Source organism: Hippoglossus hippoglossus, chromosome 18 (assembly GCF_009819705.1).
Source record: "Hippoglossus hippoglossus isolate fHipHip1 chromosome 18, fHipHip1.pri, whole genome shotgun sequence".
Taxonomy (NCBI): domain Eukaryota; kingdom Metazoa; phylum Chordata; class Actinopteri; order Pleuronectiformes; family Pleuronectidae; genus Hippoglossus; species Hippoglossus hippoglossus.
In genome coordinates, this window is record NC_047168.1 from 9293882 (window position 1) to 9312250 (window position 18369).

The 18369-nt window shown below is 44.0% G+C and overlaps 1 protein-coding gene across 24 annotated transcripts in view; it reads left to right on the forward strand.

The window, feature by feature from the left end:
* Nucleotides 1–18369, forward strand: part of LOC117779360 (adhesion G protein-coupled receptor L3-like) — a 202508-nt gene that overhangs the window by 146896 nt on the left and 37243 nt on the right. For all 24 annotated transcript variants that reach the window (XM_034615465.1, XM_034615460.1, XM_034615468.1 and 21 more), the window contains 4 exons: nucleotides 7486–7669; nucleotides 13258–13380; nucleotides 15056–15261; nucleotides 17781–17957. In XM_034615465.1, coding sequence (XP_034471356.1) covers nucleotides 7486–7669; nucleotides 13258–13380; nucleotides 15056–15261; nucleotides 17781–17957 — 690 coding nt within the window. The remainder of the gene's footprint in view (nucleotides 1–7485; nucleotides 7670–13257; nucleotides 13381–15055; nucleotides 15262–17780; nucleotides 17958–18369) is intronic.

Sequence of the window (18369 nt, forward strand, 5' to 3'; positions counted from 1 at the left end):
TACCCTGTGGAGTATTTGACCACTGTTAACACGATGGATCTATTCGCGCTTTCATGAGCTTTTATCTGCGCGTCCCGGTTGTAGGGTTTTTCTGTCTTGTGTGTAAATGGAGAAGGTGCCATGCACACGATCATTGCCTAGAAACATGAAGATTACAAGCTTGCAAATATTATTGTAAACAACAAAGCTGCACCATTTAATGTTTAGTTCCAACGCTAATTAAATATATGCAATACTTTGATGATATTTTTACCAATATGCTACTTTGAGCTTGAGTTTTACTTTGATTTTACAAAGTAATTACATTTTTGTACTTTTTAGTCACAACAATTACTGCGATTCGCCAACTTTTGTGCAAGAAATGTCAGAAATCATTGACATACATCGATCGACAGAATATAGCAGGACTCGTTGGCATTGGAGACGTCAATTGAAATGCTGTGGTTTCTTTGCATCACGTACGTGCAGCAGCAGCACGAGGCTCTAGGCAATCAAATCACATTAAGTCAAACACAGGTCCTGCCTGACATCCACACATTTAGCAGAGAAGGAGCAGACATCATCATTCATTCGTTCTTGATTCACTCTCTTTTCAGCTCTTCTTTGGTCTCCACTGAGGACAGCTCTCTTGCTCTTGAGCCGTTCATTGGTCCAGTTGTGTTCTTAACGCAGTGGCTGATTTGGGCTGTGGACTGGTGTGTGTTCAACGTTGTGCATTTCATCACTGGGTACTTCCTGTCATTGCATTGATTGTGTGGCCCAGGCAATGAACTGTGATTGTAGTGCACGCCCACCGTCACAACACATAAGTGCGACTCCTGTGAATTAAGGAAATGAAAACAACGAGTTTGTGTTGTGGAATCTACATGTTACTGATTTTAAAAGCAAATTCAAATAGCAGGAGATAGTAAAATGTGCTTGTAATACAGGACACTTGGAGATGAAGGCATTTCTCCTCTGTAAGTCTGTTTCAAACAAAGGCCTGTCCTCTCTCCAGTTGAGGCAGGCGGCTGCCGGGGGAATTGTACAGTAGCACGATGAAAACCTGAGACATAAGACAAGAGGCACCGACGTAATCCCTCAGTAGCTCCCATACAGTACGCAGACACCACCTCCCGCTAAGAGAGAGGTTTCATGAAATATTAAGTGAGGATGCTGCAGAGATGCTCAAAGAAGACGGATGATTTGGCCCCGGCAGGTGAAATGAAACGGGCGAAAGAGAGGCAGCAATGATGCAACAGCTCGAAGAGGACAGCGGGAACAAGATATATTCCCACCTTGTTTTGTGTTTGTGTTGTTTCCACCCGCTTTTTTGAGATCAGCCTTCAACTTCGGCGAGAGGAAAGGGAGTGGGGGGGAACCAACTGGTGAGCGGGGGGAGGGATGAGGGGAGCGGGGAGGGATGAGGGGACGGCAGCCGAGTGCACACACGCCAGAAAAGGGAAGCAAAGGGAGATCAGCCCCCGCCAGAATCAATTTCCCGGACCCAGAGTTCATTTCATCAATCAGCACACAGATAGAGGCACAAACACACACACACACACACACACACACACACACACAGACACACACACACACGGCACGTTGTGGGCTTGAACCTGTGCCAAGCGAACACTAATATCCAGCTCAACCCTGCCTTCCTTCTGCACGGTTATAAACGGGCCTGTGCACTGCAGCGTTTCACCAGCGAGTCGTCATCCTCGTTTCCCGAGCGCAACATTCCAGCAGTGAGTCCACTTTCAACGATTAGCATTTCCTCATGTACCAGGAACCCGGGATACATTCGTGTTTTTTTTTCGCAGCAGCAGCAGAGTGAGCGGGCGCATTTGACAGATGGAGTGGCAGCGTGCTAATAGCGGTGAAATAGCAGCAGGCCGCCGCCACGTCTCCGCCATGCAACTTGCACAGAGCGTGATGGTGATGGCGGTAGCGTAGTGCTGCCCGGGTGCACCCCCCCCCCTCCCACTCACCCACCACACTCACCCACTCCTCTGCGTTTGCTCCCGCCGAGGCTGAAAACGATGCCGTTCTCTCTGATCTCATGAAATTTTTGCAGAGCGAGCCCGGCGTTTTTTTTGCAGAGTGTAATTTGCCTGAGCCGGGAGAAGCACAATTCCCCATATGGGAGCGGATTACATGGAGGAAACACAAATACATACAGGCAGGGCTCTGGCACTGAAATAGCATCGTGGAAAAAAATAAAACATGGCGTACAAATAGACCGGCCCTCATAAAGGATTTAACTCCAAAAGATAAAAAAATGTCCTTTTCAGCTTGTGTTGTTATTTAACCGACCAACCAACCTAAAAACCCTTTTAACCTGTAAAGTAATCATTAACCTTTTTAGCTTGAAGGGGCGGGTTTGACATTTTGGTTTCCTCCAAGAAGCCACGTTATTTTAACATGATTTGACGTGTTAATTATTGAGCTTTAAATGTGCTGGGAGGTGCTGCTCAGCTCAGCTAACTGGCTGCAGCTTTTTATTTACCACAACGCCCGTGGGAGAATAAGGACGTTTTCAAACCTGTCAGTTCAAACCAAGGTCCTGTTACCTCGTCTACATTGGACCTGTAGCCTACTTGTCATTGATTTGTCTGTAGACGGGTTTTAACGATTGTCAATTCGGTATTCGCTGGTTTTCTTTTTTTATAAAGTTCATACGAAAAAGTAATTTTTCCATTTGAATTGAGAAAATAAAAGAGTTGGTTCATTTTATTCATTTTTATAAATTAACTCATTGAGGTTTTACTACCAGCAATATGAACATTTGTGAACAAATGTTTGAGGTAAAGATTAAAAGCAATCCAATGCTTTTTACTTTTTTATGTGGCTGCTGCCGTCTCCATTTCCTGCGAATGTTCCAAAAAACAATATTTTCCACACTGAGCTGAACCATCAGTGTCCTCCAGACGGAGACCACCTCTTCTCGTCAGATTACATTTTGGTTTGTCGACACAAGGCCCATTCCTCAGCTGTTGTTTTGCTTCCGACCAAACTGAAAAAAGTCTGAAGGTCTGGACCAAAAACAAAGTTGGTGTGTAAAAAAAATAATAAAAAAGCAACCAGAGCAACTGAAAAAGATTAGTTTAACGCCAATAAAGCTTTAGTCATCCGGAGCCGGTTGAAGAGTAATGAGATAATTTGTTTGAAACTCAGTTACACTAACGCTCTGACAACATGAGCTGTCTTAGGCTGTTTTTGCCCTTCGGATCAAACTAGAACCATCCATCAACCGTCAAGGCCCCATAAACTGTCTGTGAGGTCTTTTCATGTCTTTTTTCGATGAAATCAAAGTTAGGGATTTAGCATGGGGGGGGGGGGGGACTGAATCTGTAAAGTGGATCTTATTCGTCAACCGTTTGCTGCTGTGGACAAAGAGGAAGAGGATGGATGTGTTTTTTTTATCCTCCTGAATGGCAGGCAGTGCTTCCTTTGACAACACTGAAGCGTTTTAACGAACCCAGATACACAAACATGACGAATGTCCGTGCTGCTTATACGTTTAAAGACTGAAATACACTTAAATACACGTGTTTAGAAGGAAAACGGTGCCTGGACAAATCTAAAATCTATGATGACCTTTCACTGACTTTACATACACATTCAGCCCCTGGTTGCGAAAATCTTGTCTGAAAAAAATATTTTTGATGCGCCAGAGGGAAAAAATAAAGTGAGGGCTTTGATGTAGAAACATGTGAATATGCTTTTTTTTTTGGGACATTCGTTTAACACCAGAGCTTTCGCTGGGGAAGTTTAAAATACACACATTTCAAAAATATTAAACCACAACGTCCCTGAGGGAAAATAAAATGAAGGACGTGTCATCGCTGTCCTCAATGAAAGCTTTAGTGCTGTTTGTCAGACATAGATGGGTGAACAAAACACTCAGGGACACGAGGTAATAACACACAAAAAAGGTGTTTCTCATTCGACGTGACCTGTAGCTGGAGCTATTTTACTTGTCCTAACTATTTTACAGAACAAAGACATAAATGGCGCTTCGGTTGGATGTACAGTTTTGCGATGGAGCAGCGTAATTGTTCGGGTTCGCCTCGGAATTTCCTTTCACGCAATTTGGCCGTCTCTCGTTCAGTCCTCAGAAGCATTTTTGGCAACAGAAATACTTTCGTCCCTTCTCGTCAACACTAAAGGACACATTTTTCTTATCACGTCGTACATGTTGTGCTCTCACACAAGTTGAGAGAGCACGCTGTTAATTGGATTTACACAGGAGCAGAGTTTTCACGTGGAGATTTAAAAAAATTGAATTGAATCAAAAGTTTCTTCCTATCCAGCACTTTCCTGCTCCTCTATGATTCAAAGCCACCGTCTGTTCTCTTCTAATGTTTCGGGTCATTATCTCACTGTAAAACTGTCCGTCCACATTTGTTACTTGTGTTGTTTTGTCTCACAATACTGAGAGCGAAATACACAACTGCATCTGCAGCACCTTGTTTTTGTAACAATGAATGAGAGGGGACTGTAACAGTTAGACAAGAGAGTTTATCATGTTTGACAAAAGTTGGGGAACCTGAAGGAATCCGTTACGGTTGCTTTTACTGCAGTAAAGTTATAAATTAAAGATATTATATGCAACAATTCTTAATTACAAAAAACGAAAAGCAACTAGACTTATGTTATACATTGAGTAGACTTGTCAATCACCAGTGTCCTCTGAGGTAGCAGGGTGTTACATTTTGGTTGTATATCTAACGAAGGAAAAACACACTGCCAACCAGTTAGCCATTTTACCGGCCATTTCTTATTCATTGCCGTTTGCTGTGGATAAAACTTTAATACCTCATCCGGGGACCTGATTTGCACTCGAGTTGCGTCAGGTAGATTTTCATCGGCAACGGGGGCGAAGGCAACAGCTCCCATGATCCCACGCTGCTTCGTAACTTCATGGAACTAGGTCTTTGTTCTTGTTTTTCGATTGAGTGATTATGACTTAATTTTTCTATTTTTTACTGCCAACCTTTGTGCCATAAACAGTTCTTAACTGCTCAAAGTGAGGCTTTCTCCAACCTTTTGACCCATAGTCTGTACTCAAGTTCAGATAATTGTGTCATGTGTAAAACCAAGTGTGAAACACAATGAGAAAACACTGCACAGTCATTATGTCGTGATTTCATTCACTGGTTTGAAGTAGACAAACATGGTGAATGCGTATTAACAGTAATGAATAATGATTCGGTGCATGTCCAGATAATGCACTGTGAACAATTGTCTCTTCGTGATGGCCCTGTACGGAAAAACACATTCATACTCCAAGATTCAATTTTTGATGCAACACCAGCCCATAGACGCCTGTGGTTGTTTTGTCCACTCTTGTTTATCAATTATCCGTTGCATATTCCGCCCTCATCAAGTTTCGCCGCTCCCCTCCCCCCCCCGAGGCTTTGTGGATTTGCCACGAACCACCTTCGTGTACGTCTCTTGTGCATGTGGGTTAAAAAGCGAGACGGCAACTCTGCAAGTCCATCAATCCTTTCTCTGAGGAACCATTATTGCTTTTTTTTTTTTTTTTTTTAAAAGAAGTGCTGAGGAATAAAAAAAAAAAAATTGCAGTTGTGAACAAAGAGGGAAAGGAATGTCAGTGCCTGGAGAAAAAGAGCTCCTTAATTGAGAGTGAATCAACCTCTGCCTTTAGCTGAATGTCAAAGGGTGTGAATGGAGATTGGCTGCAGATAATGAATAATTACCTCAATGGTGTGTGTGTGTGTGTGTGTGTGTGTGTGTGTGTGTGTGTGTGTGTGTGTGTGTGTGTGTGTGTGTGTGTGTGTGTGTGTGTGTGTGTGTGTGTGTGTGTGTGTGTGTGTGTATAGCTGGAGTATAGCTGTTTTGTTGCGCACAGCCTGTTGTTTGTGGCTGCTCTTGTATGCAAGCAGGTGTAAAGGTGTGTTTTCACTCTTGCGTCATTCTCTCACCATGTCTGCCTGTGTGTGTCTGTGTGTGTCTGTGTGTGTGTGGGCGGCGTAATGTGTGCAGTTTATGCTTTGAATAAGAAAAAGCCAGCTGGTGCTATTTGAAATTCTCAGTCGACGCTGGAGAATTCAACACACCCCGTCGTCCGTCTCTCCTCACGATCACAGCGATTCCAAACAAACACACAACTTAACGTTTTGAGGTAATTGGAGGTTTCCATAACACTTATGCTTTGTGACTCTAAGGGTTTTTTTTTTTCCTTTCCTCTTATTTTCGATCAGGAAATCATTTGATACACTGGAGCACCAGATTTTTATTTTTTTTCTCGTTGCCTCTAGCTTTCTCCTCATGCTGTTTTCGGAGTCACGTTAAAACTCTTATTCCCTTTCATAATCCGCTGATCAAACGGGGGTGGGATCTGAGCAGAGTTCAGAGAGTTCCGCGGCGTGACATTTTTATGTACATCACAGCTTCCTATCGGCGGCACGTCTCCACGTGTAAAGTGGCTTTTGAAGGAATGTAAAGGGAGCATGAAAAAAATTCCAAGCACATTTTCAATCAGATGTATGGTTTCCTCCGCAGAGCGCGGGGCGTTGCTATTATTAGCCATTCAGGAAATTTCTCGTGATTATGCGTTTGACCACCTACCGCACTGTAATGGCTTGGAAATAGCTTTTTTTCTTCCAAGGGCAGCCGGGGCTCACTTTGCTCTTCAGTGCAGCGGTACTGGCAATGAATCGCTTCGCTTGACCAATTAGTATTCCGTTCATAAATCTCGCCATTGGCACTTTTAAATCTTTAATGGCTCTTAATTTTTCATCTTGTCTCGAGAACGCTCCGGTCTCTTCCTTGCTTACTTGCCTCAGCATTGTCGCGGGGAGATTAAAGAAGGCATACGACTTGTTCAACGCCATTAATATGCAGGAAAGATTTCCGCTGAGTGGTCGCAGATGGCTGCTACCGGCACAAACCTTCTACAGCCACTGGAATGTTTTAAGTGTTTTTTTGTTGTTGTAGTATCGCCTGTGTGTGCTGTGATTGTCGGCATGGAGGAACATTTATCACACCAATTACAGACTCTTGCCTCGGGTCATGTAAGAATTGGCCTGTAGTCTTGTAAGTATTGGCTCTGATTCATTTACATGATTAATTCCCCCTGTAGACAAAAAAGGAAACAGCAACAAAAAACAAGCGAACAGCAACATCTCCTGTTTCCTTACAGATTCAGGTGTCGCTGCTGCTGTGGCTGCCGATCCATGTCCAAAAGCATAACTTGTAAATGAACTGGAAATCAGGGGTCATGGAGTTTCTCAGTGGGACAGCTGATAAAAATAGTGTTTTCAGTCCAAATGAAGAAGAGGGGAGCTAAGCACTCTTCATGCCTCTTCCTCACACAATCCCGACAGGATTGTATGATTGTTCAATTTTACAGTCGTGAACTCTCTTTCATCCTCCTTCACTCAAACCATTTTAACAAATCACCGTGCAAACGAACGCAGCCAGTCACACGCTTGCTCAGCTCCTTTTTTTGCTAAATCACTGATTTGGACTCCGCAGGCCATGGTGGAGACGGTCAACAATTTGCTGCAGCCGCAGGCCCAGGCGGCGTGGAGGGAGCTGAGCACGGGCGAGCAGCTGAGGGCCGCCACCATGCTGCTGGACACGGTGGAGCAGGGCGCCTTCGTCCTCGCCGACAACCTGCTGAAGACGGACATTGTGCAGGAGAACACCGAGAACATCCGTGAGTATAGAGGAACTATCTTTACATGCTAATGTTGCTTCTTCTGATCCAACTTTGTCCATATTAGGTATTCTGCTATAATTAAAACATATGATAAGAAGTTAGATTTGTATAGGACCTATCAAGGTACCAAAGGCGGCTTGACAAAGTTAGGAAAATACAAATAAAACAAACCAAGGACACAAACAGTCAGGTAGGTTGTAATCTTCTGTTGGTCTGAGAAATTGTTGAGACAAGATAAGTGGCAGGAATAAAAAGCACCAGTTACACAAAAAGCACAGAATTTTCAAGTGAGAACTGGTGACATCCTCTCACATCTGGGACTTAATGACCTCACTCGTGTGCATGTAACGGTTCCTCGCTCTGTGGAAGTCATTGGATCATTCTCATGTCAGTTAATATGTTGTTACCTCCACCAGAGAGGTTATGTTTTCACCCCTGTTTGTTTGTTTGTTTGTTTGTTTGTTTGTTTGTTTGGTAAACAAGATTATGCAAAAACTGCTGCCTGGGTTACCACGAAAACTGGTGGAAGGATGTGGTTAAAGACAAATCCATCAAATGTTTGGTGCCGATCTGGAGCTTTTTCACTTGATATCCCCGCTTTATCTATTATTATTTATTTAGCACATGGAACAAAATATAAGTATCTGCATCTCTTTTATTTGTCATGGATTAAAACAGTAACAACTGAAATTCTGCAAACACAGTACTTTTTAATTGTGGTTTCTTCACTTGTATGAGTAAACCAACTCAGAGGGAAATAAGATAATTTCTCCTTCAGCTGCTGGAGAACAGATTATTAACTCAGCTGGAAGACTCAACATACTCGCTGGTAGTATTTGGTGCTAATTTTCAAGAGACCAGTGTTTGGTCCTTGTGATGTTTTCCTGTGGTGGTTTTCCTCACGTGTGAAGTGTTTCATCCTTCACTGGTCCTGTCCATTGTCGTGGGGGGGGGGGTTACAGAGTTCACCATACTGCTATCGATCCACCATGCTGTCATATCGACAGCCGAGCACTTGAGGTGGTGGAGCAAGTGTGAAGGTCACTGGCGTAATGCCGGCTCCACCCCCCACAGGAGGTGAGGTTTGGCAGGGCTTCTTATGGCTGATGGCAGTTAGCTGTAAATTGACAATTATCTCAAATGGTTGTGTTTATATTCGTGTCAATTATTAACCAGAATTAACCACTGGTCGTGCAGATCAGGGATCGGTGCTCATTACTCAGCGTATAAATACCGAGCGAGCACAGATAATGGAACTTCTGTCGTTACCGTTTCTCCCCAGCGGGGCTTTTTTAAAAACTGGATACATCAGTTGTTGAAAAGTAGAATTTATTAAATCTGCGGGTTTGCATTGAGAGTCATTTACACAGCATCAAATAAAAAAAGGAATTGAATATCTTTTCACAGACTGTGGCTACTGGGGACAAAGGGAATTAAGAAAGAATAATGTTATGATGTATTGCCCTCATCTCTGAACGTGCTTCGTTTTCTTTTTTCTCAAGTTCCTGCTGCCATGGCAACCTAAAAATATAGGTCTGCTGACTTAAAAAGGAAGCAGGCGTAAGGAGAATTAATAAAATGGATTTTATTGTATCTGGCACACAATTCATCTGGGTAAGGAGATTCTGGGCTCGTTTAAAGGTGGGAACGAGACGATGCCTGCGGGGCTTTACGGCGCATAGTGCTAGTGCTGGTTAATTATGTGCTGGTGACATGTTTACTAGCCCTTATCTCTCTGTTTGCTCAGCTCATTTTTTTCCCCCAGCCAGTTGGCTCCTGCAATCCCTCACGCCACGCAGGGCAGTTAAATGAGGGCAAGGAGGCCCATTCAAACACTGATAATCCCCCGCGGCGGCTAATTATTGATCTCTCACACTGAATTACAAGCAAAGCGAAGGGGTGACATGTACGCAGGTGCACTGTCGCTTGCGCACGTTGCACCTGGTGACACACGTTCTCCAACGTCAGATGGAGCCGGTTTACCAATATTAAACCGTATGGATGCCTCGTTCCAATTTTAGACTTAAGCCGATAATGAGATCTGTTTTCTTTGCTCACAGAGGAAAAACAAAAAAAGGATGTTTCCTCAACCGTTGTGTCGGTGTGTTTGTGTTCACACGTCACAGTGCATGTGCTCGTCTGGGGCTTTGTCTGCAACGAGAGGGTGCTTCACTCTCCGCATGATAATCTTATGAGCAGATTTCTGCCGATTAGCATGTTATTTAAACCGGCTTTGAAGGTATAGCCTTTGGGTCCAGCAACTACTATGGCATCAAAGAAATTCCCCAAAGCCCCGTCGTAAGCTCTTTTACACAACCACACAGGGGAAGGAGAATGAGAGAGAGAGAGAGAGGGAAGAAAAATGCTCCCTTTCTTCCGAAGGCAGGCTTGGAATCCAGGGAATGGTGAGCTATCTGGGGTATTGTCTTAGCTCAGTAGAATAGGAATGTATCACTGAGCCCCCCCCTCGCCCCCCCGGCCTTTGGAAAAGCACAAGAGAATGTTAATACAAAGTTTTTTTTAGTTTTTTTTTTTAATAGAAAGTATGGGAAGCCTTGGTTTGAGAACAGATACAAAGGACGGATTTAATGCTGCCTCCTCTGTAGCTGTTCATGGACACTAACCTTTATCAAAGTGAGAGGTGTCGTGGTCCGTTGACACGTCGGCTGAATGTCTCATCAGGTCCAATGAAGTTTCTATTTCTCACGCCTTGTTTCAAGTTGAGCTCGCCCTTTCAAGATTAGTGTGCCAGACACTTTGTGCTGTTGTTTTGCAATGAGAGCCGTACAGAGTAGATTTAGTTAGATCCTGGTTGGACAGGTGAAGGTAGCCTACATTATGTTTTATCTCAAAGCACTGGCCAGAAAGGATAAGACTGTATATCAAGATGGAGGTGGCGTCTCCACCTCCTCCCACTATCCAGAAATGAAGCTAAAATATCACGGACATAAATGCTGCCATCTCTTGACAACGTGATTTGTGAGCTAGAGTCTGCGGAGTAGCGATCATGGGATGATGCTGTTGTAGCAAAGTCCCATCGAATGTTTTAGAGCACAAAACTAACAAATTAAAACCAAACTAACTAGGGCAATTTATAATTTCACATATTTTAGTGTGCAAAGAACAACCTAAAATGACAAAACCATATTGAAAAAAATGATTGTAAGTGTAGTGCTGCTTTGACGTTTTAGTTTGGCCCCTGTCCTACCCATTAACGTGGAGGAGGAAGGGTTTGTCACTCTTGATATCGTATTCAGGAGGAAACAAGTGACACTGCATGTTCTGGAATTTAAAGAAATACAGCACATGCAGGGTGATTTGAGGTGATGGGGAGAAGATGCAGCCGTTGACATGAAATCAGCACAGTACCAGAAATGTCAGATGAAAATAGTCATGCGCCTGCACAAATAAGATTGGACACGACTTGTCAGCCGGTAGCCGGACACTGATGAATGAGCTGCTGACTGTGAAAGATGGATGAAAACAGGTGGTTCCAGTTAACCAGTGCAAGCTTCAGTTGTCTGTCAAAACTCGAGCTAAGCTCCATTGATGTCGACAACTTTGTCAGAGAGATATCTCAGTTCAACTCTTCTTTTAAAGGAGACACATTCAAGTCAAGTTCAGGTTGAATGTTTTATTTTTCGTCATAACAGGTTTACGTGGTTTATTGTTGAGAAAACTCATCCCTCTCCTCGTTCTGTCCATCACTGACTGCAGCTCCTCTTTTCAGCCTCTGTCTGAAACACGTGTTATTCCCTCCTGTCCCTTTAAGGCCCTAATGAAGCCTATGTCTGTTCTGATTGGCCAGCTGGCCTGCTCTGTTGTGATTGGTCAACTGCTGCCGGCGCTTGTAGGAAATGTTGCCGTGAATTATGCAAACGTAACAGTGTCAGAAGTATTGAGTACTGACGAGGCAGTTTTTTACTGTGGACTTTTTAAGTTTACCCACACAAAATACTGGAAAAGCACCATATGTAGACTTGAAAGTTTTATTTTTTTACTCTTTAGATTATGTACATTTCGTTTCCATAGCATTACAATGGCTACATTTCAGGATTGTGGCAGATTGTATACAAACATGACGTCCTTCTCAGAAACCGCAGCATCATTATGTGAATCCCCAGGCGAGATGCTGTACCTCAGTGCTGGCAGCTTGTTTCCTCACAGCCTGGATTCCTCCACACCGCTCACCTCTCTCATTCCCTGAATATGAGATTCGCGCTGCTTCTTCTCCTCTCCAGTGCTGTAATGAATCAGCGGATTCATGCGAGTGCATCTGGGAGCTAATGTGACATTTAGGAATGCCTCGACTTCACACAGGTCACCGGTACTTGAGATTAGAGCACACTCCGCTGCTTTATTAACCCGAATTGTATCCTGGTATAATAACTTTGACGGAATGAGCTTCTTCTCTCAGCCCCGGCTCGTATCAGCGGCTCATTTTCCTCTTCTGCATGACGCCGGGGTCTTTGAACCATAAATTAGGAGCTCGCTTCAGACACAACAGCTGCTGAGCTGCTGCAGAGGCGAGCTCGTCTTCCCCTCGCTGGTGTTTATCTCCTCCTCGTATCTCTGGCTCTCTGCTCTTCATGAGAGGAAGATTCCTTGAAAGGAAAGCAGTTTTTTCATATTTTTTTCAAAGGGCACAGACAACCTTTGTTGTTAGTTATATATTTTTTTACAGTTTAAGAAGAAACAGCCTCACCCGAACGCCTGGTAATCACTTAATTAAGAAGCCTACAGTGAGACACTAACCTCCCCCCCTGCACGCGGCGAGTTGAGAGAGAGGCCCTCAAAGCGGCGGGAATCAAGAGAGGATGTGTCACATTTAGTGCCCGTCGGAGATGCACTGATTAATAAAAATCAGCTCCTACAGGAGGATGTTTGAATCAGTGAAGTGGCTGAAGGTGTGTGTGTGTGTGTGTGTGTGTGTGTGTGTGTGTGTGTGTGTGTGTGTGTGTGTGTGTGTGTGTGTGTGTGTGTGTGTGTGTGTGTGTGTGTGTGTGAAGTTTGCTGCCGTCTCATGTCGTTGTTTGGTCTTTATGTGATTCCAGAGATGACAGGTGCGCCACACGGAGGCCAGGTGCAAAGCGCATGCATCGCTTTATCGTTCGTTTAGTTTAACACTTACACGGAGTGAGCATAATGTGACTGTGCTAGACAATGTTACAGCCTTGTGCATCTGATGGAGAGGATGAAAGGTAGAGACAGAGAAATTGCTTATGACCTTAGAGAATTGACGTCAACAGAAAATATCAAACTCGTCGTATATGGTCAGCGAAGCACATTTTTGCCTTTTTTACATCTAATCACCATGAATAATGGCTGATGGGTTTTCTTTTTTCCAGGCACCGTAATGTTACTTAGCAGAAAGTAGCACGTCTTAGAAAACACTTAAATATTGATTACAATGGTATTTAAAAGATGTGGCAGTGTAATGAATCTCATCCAGCGAGAGTGTATTCAAGACTTTTGCAGATTCCTCAGGATATAGGTTGCGCTTTTTATGTTGGATTGTGCATCATAGAAAATAACATTGATCACTAAATGCCTTTATGTGTGTGTGTGTGTGTGTCTATCTGCAGAGCTGGAGGTTGCAAGGATGAGCACAGAGGGAAATTTACCTGATCTGAAGTTCCCACAAACCGGAGGACAAGGCAGCTCCATCCACCTCTCTGCGAACACGCTGAAGCAGCACGGGCGAAACGGTGAGAAGTCTGTTTAAATCTTGTTTGGTTTTTTTTTATTGGTCCCTTATTGTTGGTTTGAAGTGTAACCGGGCCTCACACACAGTTTCTGTTATTTTACAAACCGACTGTGAAAGAAATCCTGTTTTATTGTACTGCTTGGGAAAATAAACACTTCCCGGCTCAAGCGATCCTCCGTAATTAATCAAAATACTCTTTTGTTATTTTTCTCTCTTTCCCACTTCTGGATGTGACTGTTGAATGGTGGCGCGCTGGTGTTGTTGAAATTTCATTACTCATGCCGGAGAATCGCTTTCAAACCTCTGCCCCGAATCCTTTTGTTGGGCTGCATGTAAAGAACAGGAATAGCTCTGCCACCTTTTATTTAAGGCCCCGGCTGCAGAACTATTTATGTTCAAGTGCTGCGTCTAAACTGTAATTGAGGCAGTTAGACACAATACGTGGATACGTCTTCAGGAACAACGCGCCCCCCCCCCTCGTTTTTTTAGACTTTATTATCAGCGCATGCAAATCAGAATCGACTCAAGCTGTGCCCGCCGCCTCTCCACGAGATGACTCCGTCCACGTCCAGCCGTGCCCGGGCGGATCATTAAAGCAGGGTGGGCGGATATTTCCCCACCGTCATCCAGCCCCCCACCCCCCCCTCCCCCCCAATTGTTTTCTTTTCATCTGAGTGAGTGATCTCAGGAACGGCGGGAGGGAACTTTCTTTCATATCAGTGCTCCAAAGTGAGACAGCAGGAGGGGAAGGAGATGCGTAGCGGAGAGAGAAAGCGTGGAGGAAATTATTAACAAGAAAAATGCTCGCTTTTGTCGGCGCAAATAGAAAAGTGGTAACCGCATTCTTTGAATACTAAATTGAAATCAATGTTTGTTGATGTAGCAACGGTTTCTCCTGTTTTTCCCGGGTTTTTTTCCACCGGCCCTGACACTGGTTTCTGTTTTGACAGTTTTACTATATACACTTTCTGATTCCTGTGTTAACAACACTTCAGCTGAGGGATTGTTTCCCGTATTGTTATTTACAGAATTTCCCAAGTGTTGCCGAAGCTCAGCAGTTCAATTTATAAGCCATATAAGTAGTATATATCTGGGCTGCTTGGATGGAAGAAGGGAAATAACCAAACAGGCACCTTCTTGTCACGTTATTTCTTATAGGTTGGACTTGTGATTCCAAACATAAAGGAATCTTAAAGCTACAATATACAGTTATATTTTCCACGATAGAGTGTTTACAGCTTCGTGGTGACAGCTTGAGGAAGACCGTTTACCACAGGTTCCTGCAATTCCTTCCAACACTGAGGTTCTGTATTCGACACCAGTAGAATGCGATCAAATTCTTCTAATGACCTTCAACACACACCGGGAGCTGCTGACATCCACCTACCATGTTGTCATCGAAGCTGCTTTAAGACGTGAACTGATGATGAAGTTGAGCGTGGACATTTCACATACTAAGAGCGCAGCAGGAGGTCAGACACCTTCACTTCATTGTCCTGCTGTATTCTCACATGGGCTCTGTTACATTGTCCATGACCTTCTAACTGGGGCTGTCAGGGAAAGTCCTGAATAACAGACATATGCGTTCTCTCCGGAAAAAAATATAAGGGTGTCCACACACTTTTGGCCATATTGTATAGTCTGACTGAACCTTTTCTCCATTCGTCCCCCTGCAGGTGAGATTCGGATTGCCTTCGTTCTGTACAAGCACATCGGCATCTACCTTTCAACGGAGAACGCCAGCATGAAGTTGGGCAGCGAAGCCCTGGCGACCAACTACTCCGTCATCGTCAACTCGCCGGTAATCACGGCGGCCATCAACAAGGACTCCAACAAAGTCTACCTCTCTGACCCAGTCATTTTCACCATCAAGCACCTCCAGGTAATATTCTGCATCTGTGTGAGACCTCTGTGTTTTTTATACTTTGATCTTACTCCCTCGGCCTTTAATGTGCCTCTCTCTCTTAAACTATCTCGATAGAACCAACCCATCACGATTCCCTTTGTCCCTGAGGCGCAACAAAAATGCACAAATCCCATCTCAAGGCGAGAAGATTGAGTTAGAATGAGGAAGTTTTGTTCAAAGAAATGTGTGAAGAATTAAATCGTGCAAAACAAAATTGCTCGCAAGGTGTTGCCGGGGATGCATGTTGTCATTTATTAGTTTGAACAAATAGCAGCCTGATCTCCTGAACAAATAGCAATCTTACTGAGCTTCACTGGAGGCCGCTTAGTCATTGTGGGAGTCGCGACTTCTCCCTCTTGACTCCATTATCTTCTCCACACTCTGCTACCCTCCAAATATCCCTGTTTTGTCTACAAAACAGTGCCCTCAGCGATTATCAGGGATGTTGAACAGCCATAGGAGAATTGCGGCGGGGTCTCATGTGTAGGAGGGAGCTGGTCGGAAGCAGCAGCGGCAGAGGCAGCGCACGGAGGGATAGAGAGAAGAAAAAGCTCCTGGATGTCAAAATTAAATGGCTGAAAAAATGTCAGGGGGCAATGTCAGCGTAGTTATTGCTGTGACTCACCTGCCTTAAGTGTAATTTGTAATTTGGACTGTAGATTCAGTCATTTTAGTGTTGGTCAAACGTTGGGGCACCGGCTCTTTTATACCCTTGTCTTTCTCAGCTGGAGTCATTTCAATAAAACACTGCCCTTTTGGAAAAGTGTGTTTTCTACACCGTGGCCTCTTCCACTTATTAAACCGGAGAGCATCAAGGGAAGGTGCTGCCGATCATAGTAAAGGGCCATAAACATGCACATTTACATATAGAATATGTTTTGTTTACACCGTGGGCTTCACAGTGAATCATAAAATCAGCATGATTAAAGTTAAACTTCATTGGATGCAAAATTGACGTTCTGTTTATTGAGTGGTTACATCAAATCAAGACCTCCCACTTCTCTGGTAAACTGGTAAACCAGTCAGAGGGGTTATTAAGTGAGCGCTCTGATTAGCTGTGGCTGCGGGCAACTATATATTTCTTTCTTATTCCTCTCTGAGGAATTTGTTTGTATTTGTATATTTTATCATCTTTTTCTTTGTTTAAATTTGGCCCTAAAGGCTTATTCATGCTCAACATTTGATATGAATACAGAAATGGACGGAGCCCGACTGTTGAGAGCTTACAGATACGGACGAAACAGAGCATTACCACAGGAAATTGTTGGGGGGGGCAGTGTAGCAAAAAGTTCAAGCGAGGCACGAGGAAGAAAATGTAACCACGGTGCACTTCTTACATACTTCACCCGGGCACAGGGACTCTCCACGGCAGCATAAATTGACCTCAAGAATCCAAACAGTTCTTATTGTAGCTGTAAGAATGCAGCCTTGAGTTCATGTAGTACTGTATATGATGTGTTAGGCTTCCAGAACCAATCAGAGTTATTAGTTATTATCCAAATCAACTCTAACTTGCCCTCGGTGGAAAGAACCGCAGTTATCTTGACTACTGTTACGTCCCCGCCTCTCAACCTTGTGTCTCCGGATCACCGGCCCTCTGGGACGATGATGGCGATGTGTCCTCTAGTTATTGTTTCGCTTCCTTGCTTCACCACTTAATGGGACCAATTAAAGCCATTAATGGGACAGAGGTTCCGTCCTATCTCCTTGCTGCCGAGTATTTTTACACAGGGTTTGGGTGTGTGAAGGGTAAATTCAATCAGCGGCAAATTTACATTCACAGAGGATAAACCTTATTAGACTAATTACCCCAGAGCAAGTGTGAAACTATGAAGAACTGCAGCTCCTCACGTGTGTTTATGAGGAAGCAGACGCAGTTAACCTTGGACGCTGCGAGCCACCAAGCGGGCGCACTTTTCTTCTTCTTCTTTTTTTCCGAAGCTACAAAAAAAAGAAATCGGGCACAAGAGGAAAAAGGCTGTTGATGTATCTATTTATCAGCGGTTATGTGTTCGCTGTGCTCGTGTGTTGCCCAACCCCAGCGTTGCGAATTACTTTTTTTCCCCCGAAAATGGCGAGCGAGATAGCGGGGAGGCGTGCTCGTCGTTAGGGCCGCAGCCCGGCGCAGACAGAGGTGGTGCCCATTAAACAGTGGGGCGGGCCATTGTCACGCAGTGAAAGTTAAAGAGCAAGGTCAGAAAAACACAAGGAAAAACAGGCATGCGGCCGCTTGATGCCGTATGACAGTAAAACCACCTGCTACTCGCTGTAGAATGGCCATGGATTGCACTGGGGGGGGGGGGAAATAGCCGGTTTGCAGGATGTTTATTTTGGAGACAAAGCACGGTAGAAAATGGACGAAGCTAATGTGTGATTAAACCCACAAAACCCCCGTGTTTCACTAAGTGAAGAGACACCGCGATTCTCTCGTCTTAATTCCCCCTCTTTGTTTGGTTCCACTGATTAATCTGTGTGTATTTTTGTTCTCTTCACAGCAATCCAAGGAGAACTTCAACCCCAACTGTTCATTCTGGAGCTACTCCAAGAGAACCATGACTGGCATCTGGTCCACGCAGGACTGCCGTTTGCTGGGCACCAACAGGACCCACACCACGTGCTCCTGTACCCATCTGACCAACTTCGCCGTCCTCATGGCTCATGTGGACGTCAAGGTAGGACAACTTAACGATTTAAGAAATGCAGTCAAGAGAAATGATAATGCATGATCCATCACGGTCCGTTCCAAGTACAGATGAGCATTTTAATCAAAAACCCTGCTCTAATAGTATTTGATTATCACGAGGAACTACTCGACCCTTCTTCTTCTTTTCATCTTTGTCCTCTTTTATGTTAAATTGGTGGTGTGCAAATGGCTTTTCACCTTCTGGCAGTAGAAAGCTCTTACTACCAGGTGTCTGAAAATATTGGAAGGTATATTTGTCACATAAATGTATCACTTTTTTAAATAATATATGACCTTTGCAAAATTCAAAACTACTTTCCAAATGACTGGTTGACAAGAAAATATAGGTTTGTCTATCTCTTAGTTTTCTACATACATATGTAAGCACTTGGACTTTAGCA